Source organism: Heterodontus francisci, chromosome 14 (genome assembly GCF_036365525.1).
Source record: "Heterodontus francisci isolate sHetFra1 chromosome 14, sHetFra1.hap1, whole genome shotgun sequence".
NCBI lineage: Eukaryota > Metazoa > Chordata > Chondrichthyes > Heterodontiformes > Heterodontidae > Heterodontus > Heterodontus francisci.
Window position 1 is genome coordinate 36,388,338 of NC_090384.1, and position 19,914 is coordinate 36,408,251.

Here is a 19,914-nt window from a genome sequence, read left to right on the forward strand (position 1 = left end):
CTTATCACTCTAACTCAGTTAAAATTACTAAAAATACGTGACACAACCACGTTAGCATGCATATGAGATAAACACACACACAAATAGATAGAGGAGGAGAAAGAATTAAAGTGGGAGGTTTTGGAGTAGTAGATGAAATTCAATTACTGTCTTTAGTTTTGTTGTAAAGACTTTGGTTGGAATTGCGGTCTTGTAGTTCTCCCTGGGGTCAAATGCACACTTTCAACTTCCTTCTCTGGTACTAGAAGGCCGAAGAGGCCCTCTGTCTTGAGACTTAAGTTGCTTCCGTGTGTTCCTGAGACTTTGCTTGAGAGAGAGAGACAGACAGACAGAGAGAGACATACAGAGAGACAGACAGAGAGAGACAGAGAGATAGCTTCTTTCTCTTTTGTCTTCAGATTGCAGTTTGCCCCAAACTGTTCTGTGAGGCACAATTCAACAGTTCGCAGTCTGGTCAGCAGGTAAGTCATGTGACCAGCTTTGTTTGAAAAAGCTTGATCTGCGAGGGTTGTTGATTCTTCAAAGATTACTAGACACATTCAGTGGGGGTGGGGGGGGGGGGTGGATTGCTGGCTCTTAGACAATGTCTTTTGATTATCACTAGTGACAAATTTCATCTCACTAATTGAATCAGGGAGCACTCCCATTGTCTCTCTGTGCAACTGTCTCTCGGAATGCAAATGTGCAGCCATAATTTTAGCTGTTCAGCTCTGTGGTCCTTTTAAACAAGTTATGTTCAATGTCCAGTAAAAGGTTCCGGTAGTGTTCCATATGACAAAATAAATATGTTTCCATTTGGCAGGTGTGGTTTCCGTCACAAAGTCAACATTATTACTGGTCAGGCCTTACAAAGGACGTGGTGCAATTTTGTAGAACATTCCATACATGCCAAATGGTGGGAGTACTACAACGTACCATAAAACTGGCACCCCTAATTCCCTTACCAGTTATTAAGAAACCATTTAGTAGGGTATCGGTATACTGCGTAGAACGCCAACAAAAACAAAAGCGGGAGACCAAGATATGCTCACTCTCATGGATATGGCTACTCAATTTCCAGAGGCCAATCCCTTGAGGACAATTACTGCTAAAGTAGTAGTAAAGAAGTTAACCCAATTCTTTACGAGATATGGATTACTAATTGAAGTTCAACCGGATCAAGGTTCTAATTTTATGTCTAAGATATTTCAAGAAGTCATGGGTAATTTGGGTATCAAACAGTTAAAATCTTCAGCATTTCACTCAGACACAGGGGGCTTTAGAAAGATACCATCAACTCTCAAAACAATGATGAGAGCATACTGTCATGAATATCCCCATGATTGGACTAAAGGGCCAGACTTTATTTGCCACTAGAGATTCACCGAATGAGTCAACAGGTTTTTGTCCTTTCGAATTGGTTTACCGACATGAGATAAGAGGTCCTCTAAAATTCACAAACCCAAGATAAGTTCTTAGAACAAAAGAATGAATCTTTGGTACTAGACTATGCATCCGTGTTCCGGAAAAGGCTCATGAAAGCTTGCAATGTGGCTCAGGGACAACTTAAAACATCCCAAACTACTATGAAAAAATGGGCAGACAAAAACGCAAAGACCCGAACTTTTCAACCAGGGGATGAAGTACTGGTATTATTACCTTTACAGGGTGAACCATTAAAAGCATGGTTCAATGGTCCGTATAAAGTGGTCAAAAGAGTTGGTCAGGTAAATTAGTTGATTGACACCCCAGATCGCTGGAAAAAGTATTGACTGTGTCATATCAATATGTTAAAGCAATATTATTGCAGGGAGGAGGATAAGCCAGTACAGGTATGTCAGGTAATAGGGACAGTTAAAAATGAAAGGGATAGTGATTTGAGGCAGAAGGAGGCCTGGAAATTCTCAAATTGAATATATTCAAGGCTGAGTTAGACAGATTTTTGATCTACAAGTGTTTTGGGGGGGCAGGGAGGAAAGTGGAGTTGAGGCCATGATCAGATCAGCCATGATCTTATTAAATAGCAGAGCAGGCTCGAGGGGCTGAATGGCCTACTCCTGCTCCTATTTCTTATGTTTTTATGATCCTTTGCAGCCTGTTCAATTTCCTTCAGTTCCTTCAGTTCACCGCGTACTTCCTAATTTACAACAAAAGGTGCATTGTCATTTTTATGCTGAATTGCTTTTGACCAAAACTATTTCTTTCTCCCTGCTCCCACTACTGAGGTAAATTTGAGAGTTCTGAAAATATTGTAAAGAGTGAATAATTTTTGAATGATTTTTTTTCACAGTACCTAGGAACTTGGGAATAGGAGGAGGCCTCTCAACCCCTCAGGCCTGCTGCACAAGTCAATTAGATCATGGCTGATCCACACCTCAACTCCATTTTACACTTCTGCACCATATTCCTTGATACTCTTGCCTAACAAAAATCTATCGATGTCAGTTTTGAAAGCTCAATTGTCCCAAGGACCTTCTGTATGGTGCAGTAGCTGGAGCTCGACCATCAGTGGACTGCCTAAAGCTCTGCTTCAAGGATGCCTGCAAGAGTGACAATGAAAGCCCTAATCATCAACTATCGCACCTGGGAGTCACTAGCTGACAAAGGAGCGAAATGGAGACACCACATGTGGACTGGCATGCACCACCACCCGAACCAGTGGCTGCAGCAGCTTGGCAACAGGCATCAATGCCAAAATCAACAACGCAGAACGTCACATGGCAGCTTCACATCCAGCACTTGTGGCAGAACCTGCCTCTCAAGGATTGGCCTCCACAGCTAAGGCGCACCATATGAAGACACCCCACCTAAATGGATTGTTTTCTGTGTATCTATCATCTCTCATAGGTGGAAGGATGCTAACCAATTGCCCCAGCATCTGCTGCTGTTTGCGGGAAAAAGTTCCAAATTTCAACCATCCCAACACAGTAGCCAAGCTGGTTTAAGTATCTTGCATTTATTAAGCACCTTTCACACTAAACATCCCAAACCACTTAATACAATGACTACATTGCTTTACTACCTGTTAGTAGCATTCTTGAGACATAACCTGGGCTATAAAACTGCAAATAAAACATCCTGGACTCCCAATAAGGTACATGATAATAATTGCTGCTATCTTTGAGCTCCAAACTGATTATAAAAAGTAATGGGGACATCAGGAATGGAATGAAGAATAATTTGGGATCAGCGACAATATCATAAATGACCTGATGGTGGAGATATCAGACCGGTGGCGATATCAGACCAGTGGCTTACAATAATTCAACATTGCCACCAGGAGTCACCCAATGATATTACAACTAGCCTGGTTCAATGTGCACATTTGTTTAAAATCTCCATTCCGTTTTAATAAAACCCAGAATTACTTTTTCTACAGGGTCGTGATCCAGCCATAACCAGAGTACTGCATCCGTTTTTGACCCCTCTCATGGTGGGAGATATTAAGACCCTGGATCAATGTCTACTTCAAGAACCCTTATTTATCAGGATAGGCCAAGAGAGATGAGGCTTTTGTTTTTAATTGGAAAAGCGTAAACTTAGAGGAGATATGACTGAGGTATTTAAAATAATGAGGGTTTTAGCTTCTGTCCACATGGAGCTGGGTCGGTTCGGGAGGAATAGGGGACATCAATAGAGTTTAAGGCACAATCATGGAGTCGGGATGTCAGGGAGTACTTTATTCCACAGCGCGTCACCAATCTCTGGAATGAGTTGCCAGTTTGTGCGCTGAATTTGCATTGGCTGCAAGTGTTCAAAAAGAAGCTGGACAAGTTCATGCAAGTGGAAGACATTTTGACTGGCTCCAGGACAAATCTCTGGGGAACACAGCTTGTCAATCAGAATACAAATCCTTTATCCATACTCTCTGCCTCCCATCTCCTAATCAACAACAATAACATATTTATATTTTAACATAATTAAACGTCCCAAGGCGCTTTACAGAAGCATTATGAAACAAAGTATGACACCGAGCTATAAAAGGAGATATTAGGTCAGATGACCAAAAGCTTGGTCAAAGTGATAGGTTTTAAGGAGTGTCTTTAAAGGAGGAAAGAGAGGTGGAGAGGCGGAGAGATGTATGAAGGGTGGTCCAGAGCTTAGGGCTAAGGCAACTGAAGGCGCAGTCACCAATGGTGGACCGATTAAAATCAGGGATGTACAAAAGGCCAGAATCAGAGGAGCGCAGATATCTTGGAGGGTTGTGCATCTGGAGGAGATTACAGAGATGGAGAGGGGTGAGGCCATGGAGAGATTTGAAAACAAGGATGAGAATTTTGCTTGACCGAGAGCCAATGTAGGTCAACAAGCACAGTGTGATAGGGGAACGGGACTTGGTGCCAGTTAAGACACGGGCAGCAGAGTTTTGGATGACCTTAAGTTTACAGAGAGTAGAATGTGGGAGACCAGCCAGGAGTGCATCGAAATAATCAAGTCTAGAGGTAACAAAGGCATGAACAAGGGTTTCAGCAGCAAATCAGCTGAGACAGGAGCAAAGTCAGGCAATGTTACGAAGGTGGAAATAGGCAGTCTTAGTGAAGGCGCGAATATGTAGTCGGAGGCTCATCTCAGGGTCGAATATGACACCAAGGTTGTGAACAGACTGGCTTAATGTCAGACTATTGCCAGGGAGAGGTATGGAGTCAGTAGCTAGGGAACAGAGTTTGGCAGGGAGACTGAAAATAATGGTTTCAGTCTTGCCAATATTTAATTGGAGGAAATTTCTGCTCATCCATTTCTGCTCTGTCAGATAAGCAATCTTATAATTAAGCAACAGTGGAGGAGTCAAGGTGCTAAGGTAGAGCGGAGCGTTGTCAGCATACATGTGAAAACTAATGCCGTGCTTTTGGATGATGTCGCTGAGGGGCAGCATGTAGACGAGAAATGGGAGGGGGCCAAGGATAGATCACTGTGGGAACACCAGAGGCAACGGTGTAGGAGCAGGAAGAGAAGCCTTGTAAGTGATTCTCTGGCTGTGATTAGATAGATAAGAATCGAACCAGGGAACCAATATCCAGCCCATGCCCCAAGGTTATCTCGAATTCTATACGCTGTCATTCCTGTTAATAATCTTGTAGGTGAAACCTTATCAAATGCTTTTGGAAATCCATACAGACAATATCCATAGACACTTCCCTATCCACAGTCCTCAAAAAATTCAACTAGATTAGTCAGGCATGACCTACCCATCACTAATCTGTGCTTACTCACTTTGATCAACTGATACTTGTCCAAGTGCTCAGTCACTCCATTTCTGATGATGGATTCCAGCAACTTCCCCACAACTGATATTAAACTGACAGGTTCTGTAGTTACCTGGTTTATTTGTTCCTCCTTTCTTAAATAACAGAGTGATAGTTACAATATTTCAATTCAAAGTCACATTTCTTGAGTCTAGAGAGCTTTGGAAAATTTTGACTGCTGCCCCTGTAATGTTCTCAACTACTTCCTTTAATATCCTGGAGTGGGAACCATCAGTTAGCTTTGGTATCCCTTGCAAGTTTTTTATATTCCCTTTTGTGCCTATTATTACTTTATATCTGTTTGTTCTTTTTAAATAACTATTCCAGTTATTTCCACTCTTTCTTACATTGTGTAAGCTTTTTCTTTTAGCTGGATACCGTTTCTTACCTCATTTGTGACCATGGTTGCATCACCACACAAGTGGAGCATTTGCCTTTACTGGTTTTGTGTCATACCAAATACTCCTTTGAATATTTCCCACATTTTGCACATTAATAGTTCAGCCCAGTTTACTGCAGTAAATTTACCTCTCATCCCTTTGAAATTTGCCTTACTTAAATTTAGAAACCTTAGTTTGTGACTCCCTTCTCCATCTCAATCATATTATGATCACTATTTGCAAGATGTTCCTTTACTGTCAGATAGTAACTAATTCTGGTGGGTTACTCATCACTAAATCCAGTATTGCCTTATCCCTTGTTGGTTGTAAAACACATTATTGTAGAAAACTATCCTGAATACATTCCAGAAATTCATTGCCTTTACTACTTGAACTGCTGTACTTCTCCCAGTCTATATGAAAATTGAAACCTCTCATTATAAGCACATTGGTTCACTACATGCTTCCCTGATGTCATATTTGTACATCTTCCACAGTAAAACTATCAGGTCTGTAGAAAACATTCACCAGAGTAGATCATCCTTTACCCGAATCCAGTGCAGAGTAAAATTCCTGCAGCTCTTTTACGTCAGGAAGGGGAGGAGGAAAGTGCAGGAGAGGGCATTAGGCTAACAAGCTGAAACTGGATGGCAGCTTGTCCATGTAGGAACAATTCCATTGCTACACAGACCTCAGCCCCATGCCCATTGAAATAAATTTCAATTCTATCCAACTACTTTCTCTATAGAGATACTCCTCTTCAACCCATTGATGGGATAATGTTAACCTAGCTTGCCCAGTGGGTATTTGATAGCATTTTGCACCTCTGCAGGTTAGGTTACAATTACCCCCATACTGCTTTGCCCGATAACTTATTCAGAAGTCTGTGATTGAAACTGTGGTAAGAGGGACCATTGCCCCAAAACATGGACTCCATACTGTACTATAGCACAAAATAAACAGTGCCAGCCATGGCTCAGTTCATAGTACTCTTACCTCTCAGGTAGAAGATTGTAGATTCAAATCCCACTTCAGAAACTTAACATAACAAAGGATCACACTCCACTGCATCAGTGAGGGAGTGTTGCACTATTGAAGGTGCCATCTTTTAGATGAGACATGAAACCCTGTCTGTCCTCTCAAGTGGACGTAGAAGATCCCATGGCACTATTTTAAAGAAGAGCAGGGGAGTTCTTCCTGGTGTCCTGGTGAATATTCATCCCTCAAAGAAACTGAAATAGCTGGTCATTATCACATTGCTGCTTTTGGGAGCTTGCTGTGTGCAATTGGATGCCACATTTACTACATTACCATGTTGGCTACACATCACTCTGTAAATGACTCTGGGACATCCTGAGGTTGTGAAAGGTGCTATATAACTGCAAGTCTTTCTTTTTTTGCTATTATACCATCGCAGCATTTGGAGTAAGCTCAGTTTCTCACTCAAGCCAGCCGTAGAACGCAAACTGTGGTTGCTAGTATCAGTTGTATTGTATCTGTGTTAAACATGCTGCAATCCATGATGGTTGCAATACTCGAAACATGCAGATACTGCGTTCCCAGAAGGGGACAGAAGCAATCTCTGGAATGGTAACTACAGTGACAGCTGGCAGACCATTCCAAGCCTTGCTTATATCGAGAGCATTACTTCAGCTGTGATCAATAGGCAGCTTTTTCATAACGATAGCTTCATCCCATTATCTTGGTGATTGTTTGTCCTGGGAACCAAGGCTGCTGCTCACATGTCTGTGAACAGCCTCAGCTGATTTGGTTATGTTACATCAGACACATAATTGCTCTTAAAACAATAGGACTCCAGCTGGCTAAGGTCAGACGTAAAATTAAGTACGGTACAAAAGACAGCAAGCATTGGAGTTCTGTGGAGTGCAGTGATACACAGGGAGCATTGCTTAATGATGGACACTTGTGTGAGACAAAGGCCAAAGGAACACATGTCACTCAGGTTACATAATGAGACAGGACTGCAGGCTCCATGAGGTGTCTTTGTACTGCCTGAAACAAAATGATCATTCTGCCTTTTGAAGGAAAGTGCTGAGTTGTTAATGTTTGCAGGACTACAGTGTATTTAGGGATAAATTCTCTGATATTGCAATACCGGTGGGGAAGCCATGCTCAGAAGGAGTTGGGGTTAGAGGCAGGGCTTTAGCACCGTAGCACTTTACCTTGAAATGTGGTTCCTTGCTGAGTGATCTGGATCAATAAATTTATCCTGTAGGGTTTCCTTTGAAATTAAATTTCAAACAAAAAAATAAGGTAGAGAATATTGTAGAACCCATTTAATTCAGTATGTGCATCTCTGGGTAGTAGGGATGCTACAATTAGTAGACTCACTGCCACTGGCTCCTTGCATTGGCAGACAAGCCAATTCTTGCAAATTGATCGTGAGAGCTGCAATTTCTTGATAAAATTATACTCCTTACAGGATTTGGCTGGTGGTGGAGACAGGAAGCTGGAAGTGGCTGTGTACGCAAGCCTGCAGCTGTAGGTAAAACGGAGGCCTGGGGAAGAAGAGGAGGAGGAACAAGGACCAGCGGCCACTGACAGCAGGGTGAGAGACCTCAGCGGTGGCAGCAGCTCTTAAAGCTGGTCGAGTGACGGGCAGGCGAGGTGGTTCCAGACCAGTGCCTGTGTCCTGGCCTGAAGTAGGGAGCTGATAGTGGATTATTCAGCTGTCCAGGTCAGGAAAGCCCTGGACTCTATTCCTGTGTCTGCTTAGTTTGCTGGTTCTAGCTGACCAGTGCAAGGGGCTCCAGTTGGCCTCATTGTCCGATGAACAATGGAGTGGAAAGGTCGGATAGAGCTCCTGCTCTTGAATTGCTGTCCAGTAATCTCCATTAGGAAGTGCATACAGGTATGTAATGTGACTCGATATTGGGTGAAAACATTTTGTGCTCATCTCTGATGCCTTTCATGCTTGAATACTTGACTGAAGGACTATTTGGATGCGATATCAGTTGAACTGTTACCCCAGTAAAAGGGTGCCTAAAATTGGAGGAGGGGATGCAAAAGGGAATTGAATAGATGCTTGAAGGCATCAAACTTGCAGGGCTGTGGGGAAGAGCAGGGGAGTGTGACTAATTGTATTGCTCTATCAAAGAGCTGGCACAGGCACGATGAGCTGAATGGCCTCTTTCTGTGCTGGGAGGGCGGATCCTTCTTTCATGCATGCTGGGATAACAGGTAGGATTTTTTTTAAAAAGTTTTTTGTGAAGCATTTTCAGATGCGGCAATAGGAACTTTGCAGAGGCGGCAGGAGTCCTGGGGCCTACAGCAGGTTGGTGAAGAATTTTTAAAAAAATAATCAAAGGGCGAAGTGTTGGAGGGGCAACCCCTCTGCAGAAATTGTTGGGGCTGTGGGGGCTACCTTTCCTTCCCGCAGCCCCCTCTGTTGCATAAAACGTCCGCTTAGCTGGCGGCCTCCTCACGCGGCAGGGTGGTCAACCCACCATCAGCAAAATGCTGACAGCATTGTAAAATGGCCCGATTGGGGCTTTAGGTATGGAAATTGGCTTGGAGTGGGCAGCCGGTAAAATGGTTTATAAACCAAGTGTCAATCTATTTTGGATTATGTGAGGAAAAATAGCAACTCATGCTTTTTATATCATATATCTTGATTTTTAAAGAGTTGTCTCTTGATTTATGAGACAGTGGGGTTGACATTACTACACTGACCATTGCCCAGTGACCTCTGTTGTAAACTGTGGTTCAAATCTTCCGTTTATGCACTCTAGAGGCCACAATTTTACACTCATTCATTTTAAGAATCAGTGGTAGCACTGTCACCTTTGAGTTAGAATACTGTGGATTCAAGCCCCACTCCAGAGGCTTGGGGAAGAATTTTTGCCATGAAGGTGGGAAACAAGAGCTGGGTTTGTTTCGGGTCAGAAATCCACTTTTGGTAGGAAAATGATTAAAGTTCAGCTTTTTGCGTGGGGAAGCCCTTAATGGGAAGGAGATGGGTTTCAGTGCAGTAATGAGAGAATGCAGCAGAGGCCATTCTTCAGATGAGACATCAAAACTAAATTCCTGTTTGCTTGTTCAGTTGGATGTAAAGGATCTAAATGAAACTTTGCAAAAGTAGAGGAGAGAACTTTCCTGGTATCTTGACCAACCATTGCCTTTCAAACAGCACCATCAAAAGAGGATTGACTGGACCTTCATTACATTGCTAGCTGGAAAATATGGACAATATCTGCATGTGTTAGAGACTGGGTACATGATAGATAGGGAAATGGTTTTTAATTTTTCTTTGTATAACCAACTGGATGAATCAAGCATATTTCTGATTTCCGGCATCTGCAGTATTTTGCTTTTGAGACAAGCATGGTCAGATGCTTTGAGGCAATTTCTTTGAAAGCAAAGTTATAAAACTTTCATGGTAGCACAATAATGTTCTTCCTACACTGTCCCAGATATAAGAAGGGAAATGTGGAGCTGCTGAACTATGTAGAGCTCTCTCTGCTATGACACTGTTTCTGGCAAAAAGGTACCTAAAGCAGTGACTTCAAGGCTTTCAGCTTCGAATGGTCATGGAAGTACCACATAAAATACACAGAGATCCTCCGCCCACTCCCTCTTCCCACCTCACTTGACAAATTGTCACTGGTCCCTAGGACCTCACCATCTGCACTGACTAAGGCACAAACACGACAATACGTGAAGAAAAGCTTTCTCTAGAGTTTACCAGGCTTGTAATCTCAGTGTTTTCCAATATGTGCAGTAGCCAATGCAGTCTGCTCCTGGTAATTCAAACTATGCCATGTAAATAATATAGCAAAGTGGAAATTGAGTGCTTCAAAACTTTATATCATTTAAAATGAAGCAACTCTGTTATGAGGAAATGAGTGCGCAACTGCGATCTCACGATGATGCTGGAACTGAACCAGAACTTAATTAAAGAAGAATGCGGTGTAGAAAACCTGAATCATGGAGATGGCCAGGAGCGAGAGGTGTTGGCTTAAATCAGGTTGAGAAACCTATCCCCCAAACAATGCAGTATTGCCTATCAGCACGCAGCGAGGTTCAGGCGAGACCTGGCAGCCAGTTCTTATGGCAGCTCCCCAAACTGAGGTTAAGCACATTTGCAGCTTTAATCCTAATCTCATCCCCCTGAACCTCATTAGCACCTACGATTAATACCTCTGATCCCACTCTATCATGACTACAGCCAAAGTTGTTTTGAAGTGAACACTGAAACCTCTGCTGTAGTGAACCATGACCGAAGATAGGCCTCAGGCTCTAACGTCACCGGCCGGTTAACATTTTACCGCATTTTGGAATCCTCCCAGCAAAAAAGGATTAGCGTGGACAGGTTTGACATAGGAGGACGAGATTAGCACAGCGCTGTAAATGGGAGTGATTAGTAAAGCCTTTCAGGTTTGTCTACCTAACTGCTTTCATAGTCCAGAGCACTGAAAAAAAAGTGGCATGTCATCAGCGAAAGGAAATTTTCCCTGATTCACTGACTGAAAGAATTCCTTAATTATTCCCAACACTTCTTTTGTCCACTCGCCACAAGGAATCCATACAGTTCAGTCTGGGAATTTTTAAAACGTAAACTGAGCATCAAAGGCATAATTTTGGGCTGCTTTAATGGAACCTTGCAGACCAGGAAATCTGGGTGAACAATTTTCCAGCCTTCAGTTTTAACTTTGTCCAAATTTCCAATATCTGCTCCAGGTGGACAGGGTGGGAAATTAAGAGGAAATCAGTTTCTTTCTTTTAAATAATACCACATATTTTTTTCTTCTCTGTGCTGTGATGTTGTGGGGTGGGGGTGGTGGTGGTGGTGGTCAGGTCACCACATAATGGCAGCAAGGCCCAAACGCCCTCAGTTTGTGCTGAAACCCCAATGATTTCATAATTCAGGTTTCCCTTGAATTCTTACCAGCAAAGCTAACCTTGCAACCCAAACTTCAAACACAATTTCAACCCTTTGCCTTATCCCTGTTTAGTCCCTTAACAGATGTCAGATTTGAGAAAGAGTGTAACACACACACACACTTAAATTACAACACAGTTGTCAGCACATAAAAGTAAATAGTGTGACCTGAGTACCCGCTTCGATTCAATGGGTCAAGCTTGTGGTCACCATCAAACATTTTCACACAGCTCGTCAGCTTTCAATCAATTAATACGTTAACAGACTCTAAGATGCAGCGGTCACCATGTGCACCTCTGATGCCCATAAAGAACAGTAAATGGCAGTGCCCAAATACAGTGACATTTATTTTTCGCAACCTGGTCAGCATTCTGGAAGGTTCCAGAGGCTCAGTGGTTAGCACTGCAGCCTCACAGCTCCAGCGACCCGGGTTCAATTCTGGGTACTGCCGTGTGGAGTTTGCAAGTTCTCCCTGTGTCTGCGTGGGTTTTCGCCGGGTGCTCCGGTTTCCTCCCACCACCAAAGACTTGCAGGTTGATAGGTAAATTGGCCATTATAAATTGCCCCTAGTATAGGCAGGTGGTAGGGGAATATAGGGACAGGTGGGGATGTGGTAGGAATATGGGATTAGAGTAGGATTAGTATAAATGGGTGGTTGATGGTCGGCACAGACTCGGTGGGCCGAAGGGCCTGTTTCAGTGCAGTATCTCTAAATAAATAAAATAAACACAACTATGTTATCAAAGTTAAGAACAGGTGTTTACATACCATCCAAACAAGAGCTCTATTGGCAAAGTAATGGTACTGCTCAATTGTCGACATGACACTGAAGATGAGGCAAACCAAAACGATAAGAAATCTGGAAGGCAAAAAGAAAAGAATCAGATGAGTAGAAAAATAGAACACAATACTATTGATTAGGTTACATCATATCCCCAAACCTTTGAAAAGGGGAATAAAATACAGCTACACCACATTTTTCAGCCTACTAATGGGGGTGGGGTGAGAACGGGGACAAAAAACAGCGGCACCTCCCTCCCAACATGCTAATGGAGAAGTAAAATACAATCGCATCATATCTACAACATTCTAATGTAGAAATATCAACATTGAGGAAGTTAAAATACTGAGGTTATTACAATAAAACAGGTGTCTGAGTGTTGGCTTGCAACGTGGAATATCATTACTCAAAGCTCATCCTTTTCTCAAAAACTTTCATGTCATTTTTACACAACTTCTAAAAAATGTTAATTTAATAAGATTCCTCTTTGCTGCTCCTCCTCTTCCCAGCAGAGACCTTGTCCTTGTGCCCCACCCTGCCTTGCATATAGTAGAAGTTAAGTTCCCCATTTTCAGAAAGATTTATATATGTATGTATATAAACCAAGCTAAATTTTATAAAAATCTAATTTCAAAAGACCTCATATTGCCAAGAAGCCGGGACACACTCTTCCTTCCAAGAGATAGTTTCTTTTCATAAATTGTGATGTCCCCAACATCTTGCTATGCATTTGGCTGTTCTATACGGCTGAATTTGCAGGAGATCCTCTGGATATAATGTAACGTAGTAAGGGTTGCCAACCCTCCTGGATTGTCTTGGAGTCTCCAGGAATTTCAATCTCTTGGACACAACTGCAAACAACTAAGGTGAAAAATCATCGTGGCACTAAAAATAAGTCTGATTTTTTTTAAAACCCATTTTATTTGAACAATTTTGTTGAAAAGAATATTGCAGGTGGCTGTCAGATTGTGTGATGAAACGTCCAAAATATGTCCGACCAAAGCTGACAACCTTAAAACACAGTGCAACTCGCTACTGGCCTGAACTTCATCAATGGACAGTCAATGCCAGTAATTTAGGTGTCACCTATGGTTCAGTTGGTAGCACTATTACCTCCAAGTTAGAAGATTGTGGATTCAAATCCAACTTCATAGACATGAGTATATGATCTAGCTGACACTCCAGTGGAGAACTAAAAGAGAGTGCTGTACTGTTAAAAGTGTTGTCTTTTGCCTAAGACTTCATACTGAGGTCCCATCTGCTCTCTTAGGTAGATGTAAAAAATTCCCCAATTGCACTATTTAAAGAAGATCAGAGGAATTCCCACTGCTGTCCTGCTCAATATTTATCCCTTAACCAACACCTAAAACAGATTATCTGTCATTTGTTTCATTGCTGGTTTTGGGAGCTTCCTGTCTGCAAATTGGCTGCTGCATTTCCTACTTTACAACAGTGACTACACCCCAAAAGTACTTCATTGGCTATAAGCGATTTGGCGAATCCTGAGGTCATGAACAAACGCAAGTCTTTCTTCTATGTTAACATAAATGCACCACTTCTCTCAATCATGTAATACTATATAAACCAAAAAGACTTTATTGTTCCCCTCTACAGGCAGCTATTGGAACTGTGGAAAGAGTACAGGGTACATTCCCTAGAATTATACCAGAAATAAGAAGCCAGGAGCTTATTTGAGTCTGGAGGTAACAAAAGCATGGATAAGGGATTCAGCAGTAGATGGACTGAGACAGAGATGAGTTAAAAGGACAATGAAAACAAAAGTATATTCTAAACAGTAAGGTTTTAAGACCTCACCCAGCATCGACATACATTTACTCCCAGCTGGGGTTGCTGTATAGCAGTCAAGAGCGGCAACCCTAGCCAGTGTTTCTCTTCTTTAGCCTAGGGACGTTGAGGCCAAGTGTTTGTGTTGCAGTTCTACTACTTCCTCGAGCTGAGAGAAGTTCTCTGTTCGACAGTTAAATTAAACCTTTGATAAGGAAGTCCGTTGTTAACATGTAACATCTCAAGCATGTAGGACATTCTTTATCTATGATCAGTTATTTCATATTTTTATGATTACCTTTGAGGAATATGCATTTCGTTTTCCCTTTCCATTGTTGCAGGTTGCTAGGTAAATTGGCCATTAGCAATTGCCCCTAGTATAGGTAGGTGGTAGGGACGGGTGGGGATGTGGCAGGAATATGGAATTAGTGTAGGATTAGTATGGATGGGTGGTTGATGGTCGGCACAGACTCGGTGGGCCGAAGGGCCTGTTTCAGTGCTGTATCTCTAAACTAAACTAAACTAAACATCACTGGCAAGGCTGGCATTTATTACCTGTCCCTTGTTGGCCTTGAGAAGGTGGTGGTGAGCTGCCTTCATAAACTGCTGCAATGCAGCAGTTTTGAAGCAATGGAGTGGCTTGCGAGGCCACTTCAGAGGGCAGTTAAGAGTCAACCATATTTGTGTGAGACCTGAGTTACATCTAGGCCAGAACCAGGTAAGGTTGGCAGATTTCCTTCCAAGGGAACATTCGTGAACCAGTTGGGTTTTTATAACAATCCAACAACTTCATGGTCACTTTTACTGATACCAGCTATTTAATTCCGATTTTATTTGATAAACTTAATTCAAATTCTTGAACTGCCATGGTAGGAGTTGAACTTGAATTCTGCAGATTATGGGCCTGATTTTCCTTTTGGAGTCTGGAAATGGATGTCGGGACTGTTTCCGGGTCCTGATTCACCTCCCACCCCCGGGGGGGAGAAAGCAGTCATAGGCCCTGATTTTGAAGGGGTTGGCCTGTTAATTGGTTGGAGGGCACATTGGGTGGCCATTTAGTGGCCACAGGGGCAGAAATGGAGGTGGGACAGAAAGAGTGCAGGCCTGATTTTAACCAACTATGACAGCCATTGCTGTGGCTGCCATTTTACTCATTGAACTGCAGCAACAGACATGGAGCAGGAAAGGCAGAGGGCTGGAACCTGGGGAAGGGTTGCCTGTGCTTTGCAGATACCAACCTGGAGGTCCTCCTTGAGACAGTGAGGGCAAAGAGGGAAGTCACCTTTCCAGAGGGTGGCAGGGGAAGGCCACCCTCCCAAACCAAGCAAGCAGGGATAGAGGTGGCTAACAATGTGAACAGACAAAGTCTCGGCAGGAAGAACTGGGTCCAGTGCCAGAAAAGTTTCCATGACCTCTGTTATGGACAGTTGGGAAACGGTGTGTGACTTCCACTTTTCACCTCTCAGCTGACTGCAGATAGTTTAAAAAAAAGTGTTTTAGTCCGAGTGTTTTAAGGATCAAATAAACAGACAAATGACAGCTTTTCTCATAGGTTTAAAAATATAGATAACTATTTATTAAAACAATATCCAAAAATGTTCACTAACTCACCCACTCATGCATTCACACACAAGATAGAGAGTAGAGGGTAACAAGCAATTAGAGTCCAATAGTTTCTGCTTGGGGGATGTGGACATCGTTGGCTAGGCCAGCATTTATTGCCCATCCCTAATTGCCCTTGAGAAGGTGGTGGTGAGCTACCTTCTTAAACCACTGCAGTCCTTGGGGTGTAGATACACCAACAGTGCTGTTAGGAAGGGAGTTCCAGGATTTTGACCCAGTGACAGTGAAGAACAGTGATATTAGTTCCAGGTCAGCATGGTGTGTGGTTTGGAGGGGAACCTGCAAGTGGTGGTGTTCCCATGCACCTGCTGCCTTTGTCCTTCTAGGTGGTAGAGGTCCCGGGTTTCGAAGGTGCTGTCGAAGGAGCCTTGGTGAGTTGCTGCAGTGCATCTTGTAGATGGTACACATTGCTGCCATTGAGAGTCGGTGGTGAAGGGAGTAAATGGGGTGCCAATCAAACAAGCCGCTTTGTCCTGGATGGTGTCGAGCTTCTTGAGTGTTGTTGGAGTTGCACCCATCCAGGTAAGTGGAGAATATTCCATCACACTCCTGACTTGTGCCTTGTGGATGGTGGATAGGCACTGGGGAGACAAGAGGTGAGTTACTCGCCGCAGAATTCCCAGCCTCTGGCCTGCGCTTGTAGCCACAGCATTTATGTGACAGGTCCAGTTCAGTTTCTGGTCAATGGTGACCCCAGTAAGTTGATAGTGGGGGATTCAGCGATGGTAATGCCATGAAAGGTCAAGGGGAGATGGTTAGATTCTCTCTTGTTTGAGATGGTCATTGCCTGGCACTTGTGTGGTGTGAATTGTTGTAAAGAGAGTTCACTTTGAAACCTTCTTGGTTTAGCAGCGCTGTAGGCCTGAATGTTCCTTGTCTTGGAATTGATGAAGTATCGCAGGCACCTTTGGTTAAAACTCAGTATGAAGTTGGTGGTGGAGGTCCTGGTTCAATCTCTCGGATTGGGAGTTTTCAAGGTCACCTTGCAATCTCTCTGCCCCAATAGTTTAAAGATGGTGCTGGCAGGGGTCCTTGCTTAGTTGGATTGATTTCACAACTTCTCTGGCTTGAATGGCTTTGTGTCTGACTCTTTCTCTGAGAAGAGACTTCTTTTAAGGTAAGAACTTATCAGGTTTTGGTTTCAGTTAGATGACTCAAGACACTCCCCCCTGGAGTGTTCATATAATGTTCCATAATGGCATCTGAAGGTGGTCATTTTTTTTAAATATAGGTATTATTTCACACCTATTATCTTGGCCATGGCTTTGGAGTCAGTCTGTCTACAAAAGCCTTAGCTAGCCCAATTTTTGATGATAGGTGTCGTTAGCATGGATTGGGCTATTTTACATATCAATGTGCTTCCTCAATGCAATTCCAGATGTGAATAATGGTCCCATCTTCAACAGACGAACATGTCGATTGGCAGTACAGGAGAAAAGGGCTCCTAATACCCGAGAAAGGGTGCAGACTGGAGGAGGAGTGCCCAACCTTAACATTGTCATTGCCACGGAGAAGGGAGCCATGGAGATTGCCAATGTGGCTGGCGATGAGCAAGTCAGGGAAGGCAAAATGATGGAGAGGGTGAATAGATACTGCAATGCGTAGATGAAGGGTGTGCAGTGCATTCCACCCCATTTGACAGCATGCCAAAGACCCAGCACTGCAGAGGCTTCTACTCTCCAAGACAAATTCTCAGGATCTCTTCTTGTGTCTCCCACAGGTTCAGATGTGGAATTTAAAGGACAGATTCCTGTGTTTGCACTGGGGAGAGCATTACCAGCAGAAACATCAGAGCAAGCACCATCACATCTTACAAGTGCACCTTCCACCAGCGCACACACACTCACCTCGGTGGGTCTTCGCGTGCACTTAGATAGGGTGGCACTGGATGATGTGCATGTCATGAGTGAGTAGAAGGTGAGAGGCGGAGGCAGCTGTGGGCAGTCCCCTTGAAGGATGGAGGACAGACAAAATCCAGCGCAGCTGGGCACAGATGCAGAGTCTCGGGAGTCACAAGACTAGCAACAACAGAGGTGTTTCCACATGTCAAAGTTCCCTGAGGCAGTGCAGGGTCACAGGCTGAGAATAGAGAAGACCATTTAGCTCATGTGCACCACCATAGCTCAGGGCTTTGAACGTATGAACTCCTCCACCGAAAGAGTGGCCAACTTCATGGAGAGCCATATACGGCAGCACTCGGAATGCATGCAGGAACTGCACACTGACGTTTACAGGATGAATGCCACATTCTGTAGCATGGACTGGTCAGTGGCGCTGGTGGTGCAGAGATGTTTGGAGAGTATGTCTGTCGCCCAACCCCCCCCACCCCCAACAGCTGATACTCCCTTCAGCCATCCGGATTGAGGGCTGAGGCAGTCACCGAGGAGGATAAGGGTGCCATTCCTCATGGAATGGCATCACCATCATGGAGGTCCATGGCCCCTCTGACTGAGGGACCATGTGTGCAGCAGGGCCCAGTGACAGAGGCTGTGCCTGCAATGATGCCAGTGCAGCAGCCTCTAGAACTGCCCCCACTGGCACTGCCATGATGAGGACAACCACCACAAGCAACTCAACTGCAAGCAGAGACAAGTGAGCAGGCTGCTTCCACCTCATGTGAGGCCACAATGGGGGAACCACATAGAAGTGGCTGAAAATGGAGGACACCATGTTGGGCAGAGCACTGTGTGGGGTTTGTCTGACCTGTAAATGTGACCTCTCTTTTTCAACACAATGTAAATATTGACAAATGACGCCTGGCGTGTGAGCTTCCTTTCTTTAATGGAGAGACAGGAAAAAAGGGAAGAGGTGGTGAAGGGAAGCAAGGGTCCTTGAAGGGGGGCAATGAAACCTGTGGACAGATGTGCATCATTCGTTGGCCATAAGAGTGGATCTATTCCAGGCTGTGTCTTCAATGGAAGTGTTCTCACAGGCAGCTCAAAGTGAGTTCTAGACCACGTCATCCTGGGTTAGTAGGGAACAGTTGAAATGTGCCTGAAATAGAATTATCCTAGACGTTAATGGCATCCTGATGTGACTCTCGAATTCTGTGCCAGCCCCGGCCACCTCTCTGTGCAGCCAGAGCACCTCTGTGTTCTGCATCTTCCTCCTCCTCTTTCCTGGCCTGCTCCTCCTCTTCCTCCAATGAGCTGTGTTGTTCCAGGGTCTCACCCTCTTCAAGGTCCACATCTCTCTGGAGGGCCATATTATGGAGAACGCAGCAGACCACCAGAATGTGCGTGATCCTTACAGGAGTGTACTGCAGTGCATCACCCAACTGGTCCACACACCGAAACTGCATCTTCAAGAGCCTGATAGTCTGCTCAATGGTGATCCTAGTGAGCGGATGGCTGTAGTTGTAGTGCCTCTGTATCTCTGTCTTGGGATTTTGTAAATTGGGGAGTGTTGGGGGGGGGGGTGGAATGAAGAGTTGCGGCAGCATGGATTGGCAGTGGATGAAGGAGTCATTGCAGCTGCCACGATAGTGTGCACACACAAATAAAGCTCTTGTTGTGGTCATAGACCATTTGAGCATTGAGGGAGTGGAAGCCCTTCCTGTTGATGAATCTCCCTGGCCAGCCACTGGGTGTCTAATGGCCACATAGGTGCAGTCAATTATGCCCTGTACCAGGCGGATTTCAGCAATGGAGGTGAAACCCACTGCACAACCCCATCTGTCTGGAATTGAATGTACAGGAAGCTAGGAAAAGATGGAAGGGTGACTCTGTTAATTAATGATGGTATTAGTACAATAGAGAGGGATGACCCAAGTTCAGCAAACCAGGATGTAGAATCAGTTTGGGGCAAGATGAAAAATGATAAAGGCGAGAAGTCACTTCTCGGAGTGGTGTACAGGCCCCCTAACAGTAACCACACTGTCGGACAGAATATAAAAGGAAGAAATAATGGGAGCTTGTCAGAAAGGTACAGTGATAATCATGTGGGGGGGTGGGGGGTGTTTTAATCGACATATAGACTGGAAAAATCAGATGGACAAAGGTAGCCTAGATGAGGAGTTCATAGAATGTTTTTAAGATAGTTTCTGAGAACAGCACATTCTAGAGCCGACCAGTGAGCAGGCTGTACTAGACCTGGTATTGTGCAATGAGATAGGATTAATGACCTGATAGTGAAGGTGCACCTAGTTAGCAGCGATCATAAAATGATTGAATTTTACATTCAGTTTGAGGGAGGGAAGAGTGGGTCTAAGGCTAGTATTTT

At 43.9% G+C, this 19,914-nt stretch overlaps 1 protein-coding gene across 1 annotated transcript in view; it reads right to left on the reverse strand.

The window, feature by feature from the left end:
• The window catches only part of LOC137377281 (potassium voltage-gated channel subfamily KQT member 1), an 889,621-nt gene that overhangs the window by 671,892 nt on the left and 197,815 nt on the right, over window positions 1-19,914 (reverse strand). Inside the window, exon 2 of the mRNA XM_068046827.1 lies at window positions 12,273-12,363. Within this exon, the coding sequence (XP_067902928.1) occupies window positions 12,273-12,363 (91 nt within the window). The remainder of the gene's footprint in view (window positions 1-12,272; window positions 12,364-19,914) is intronic.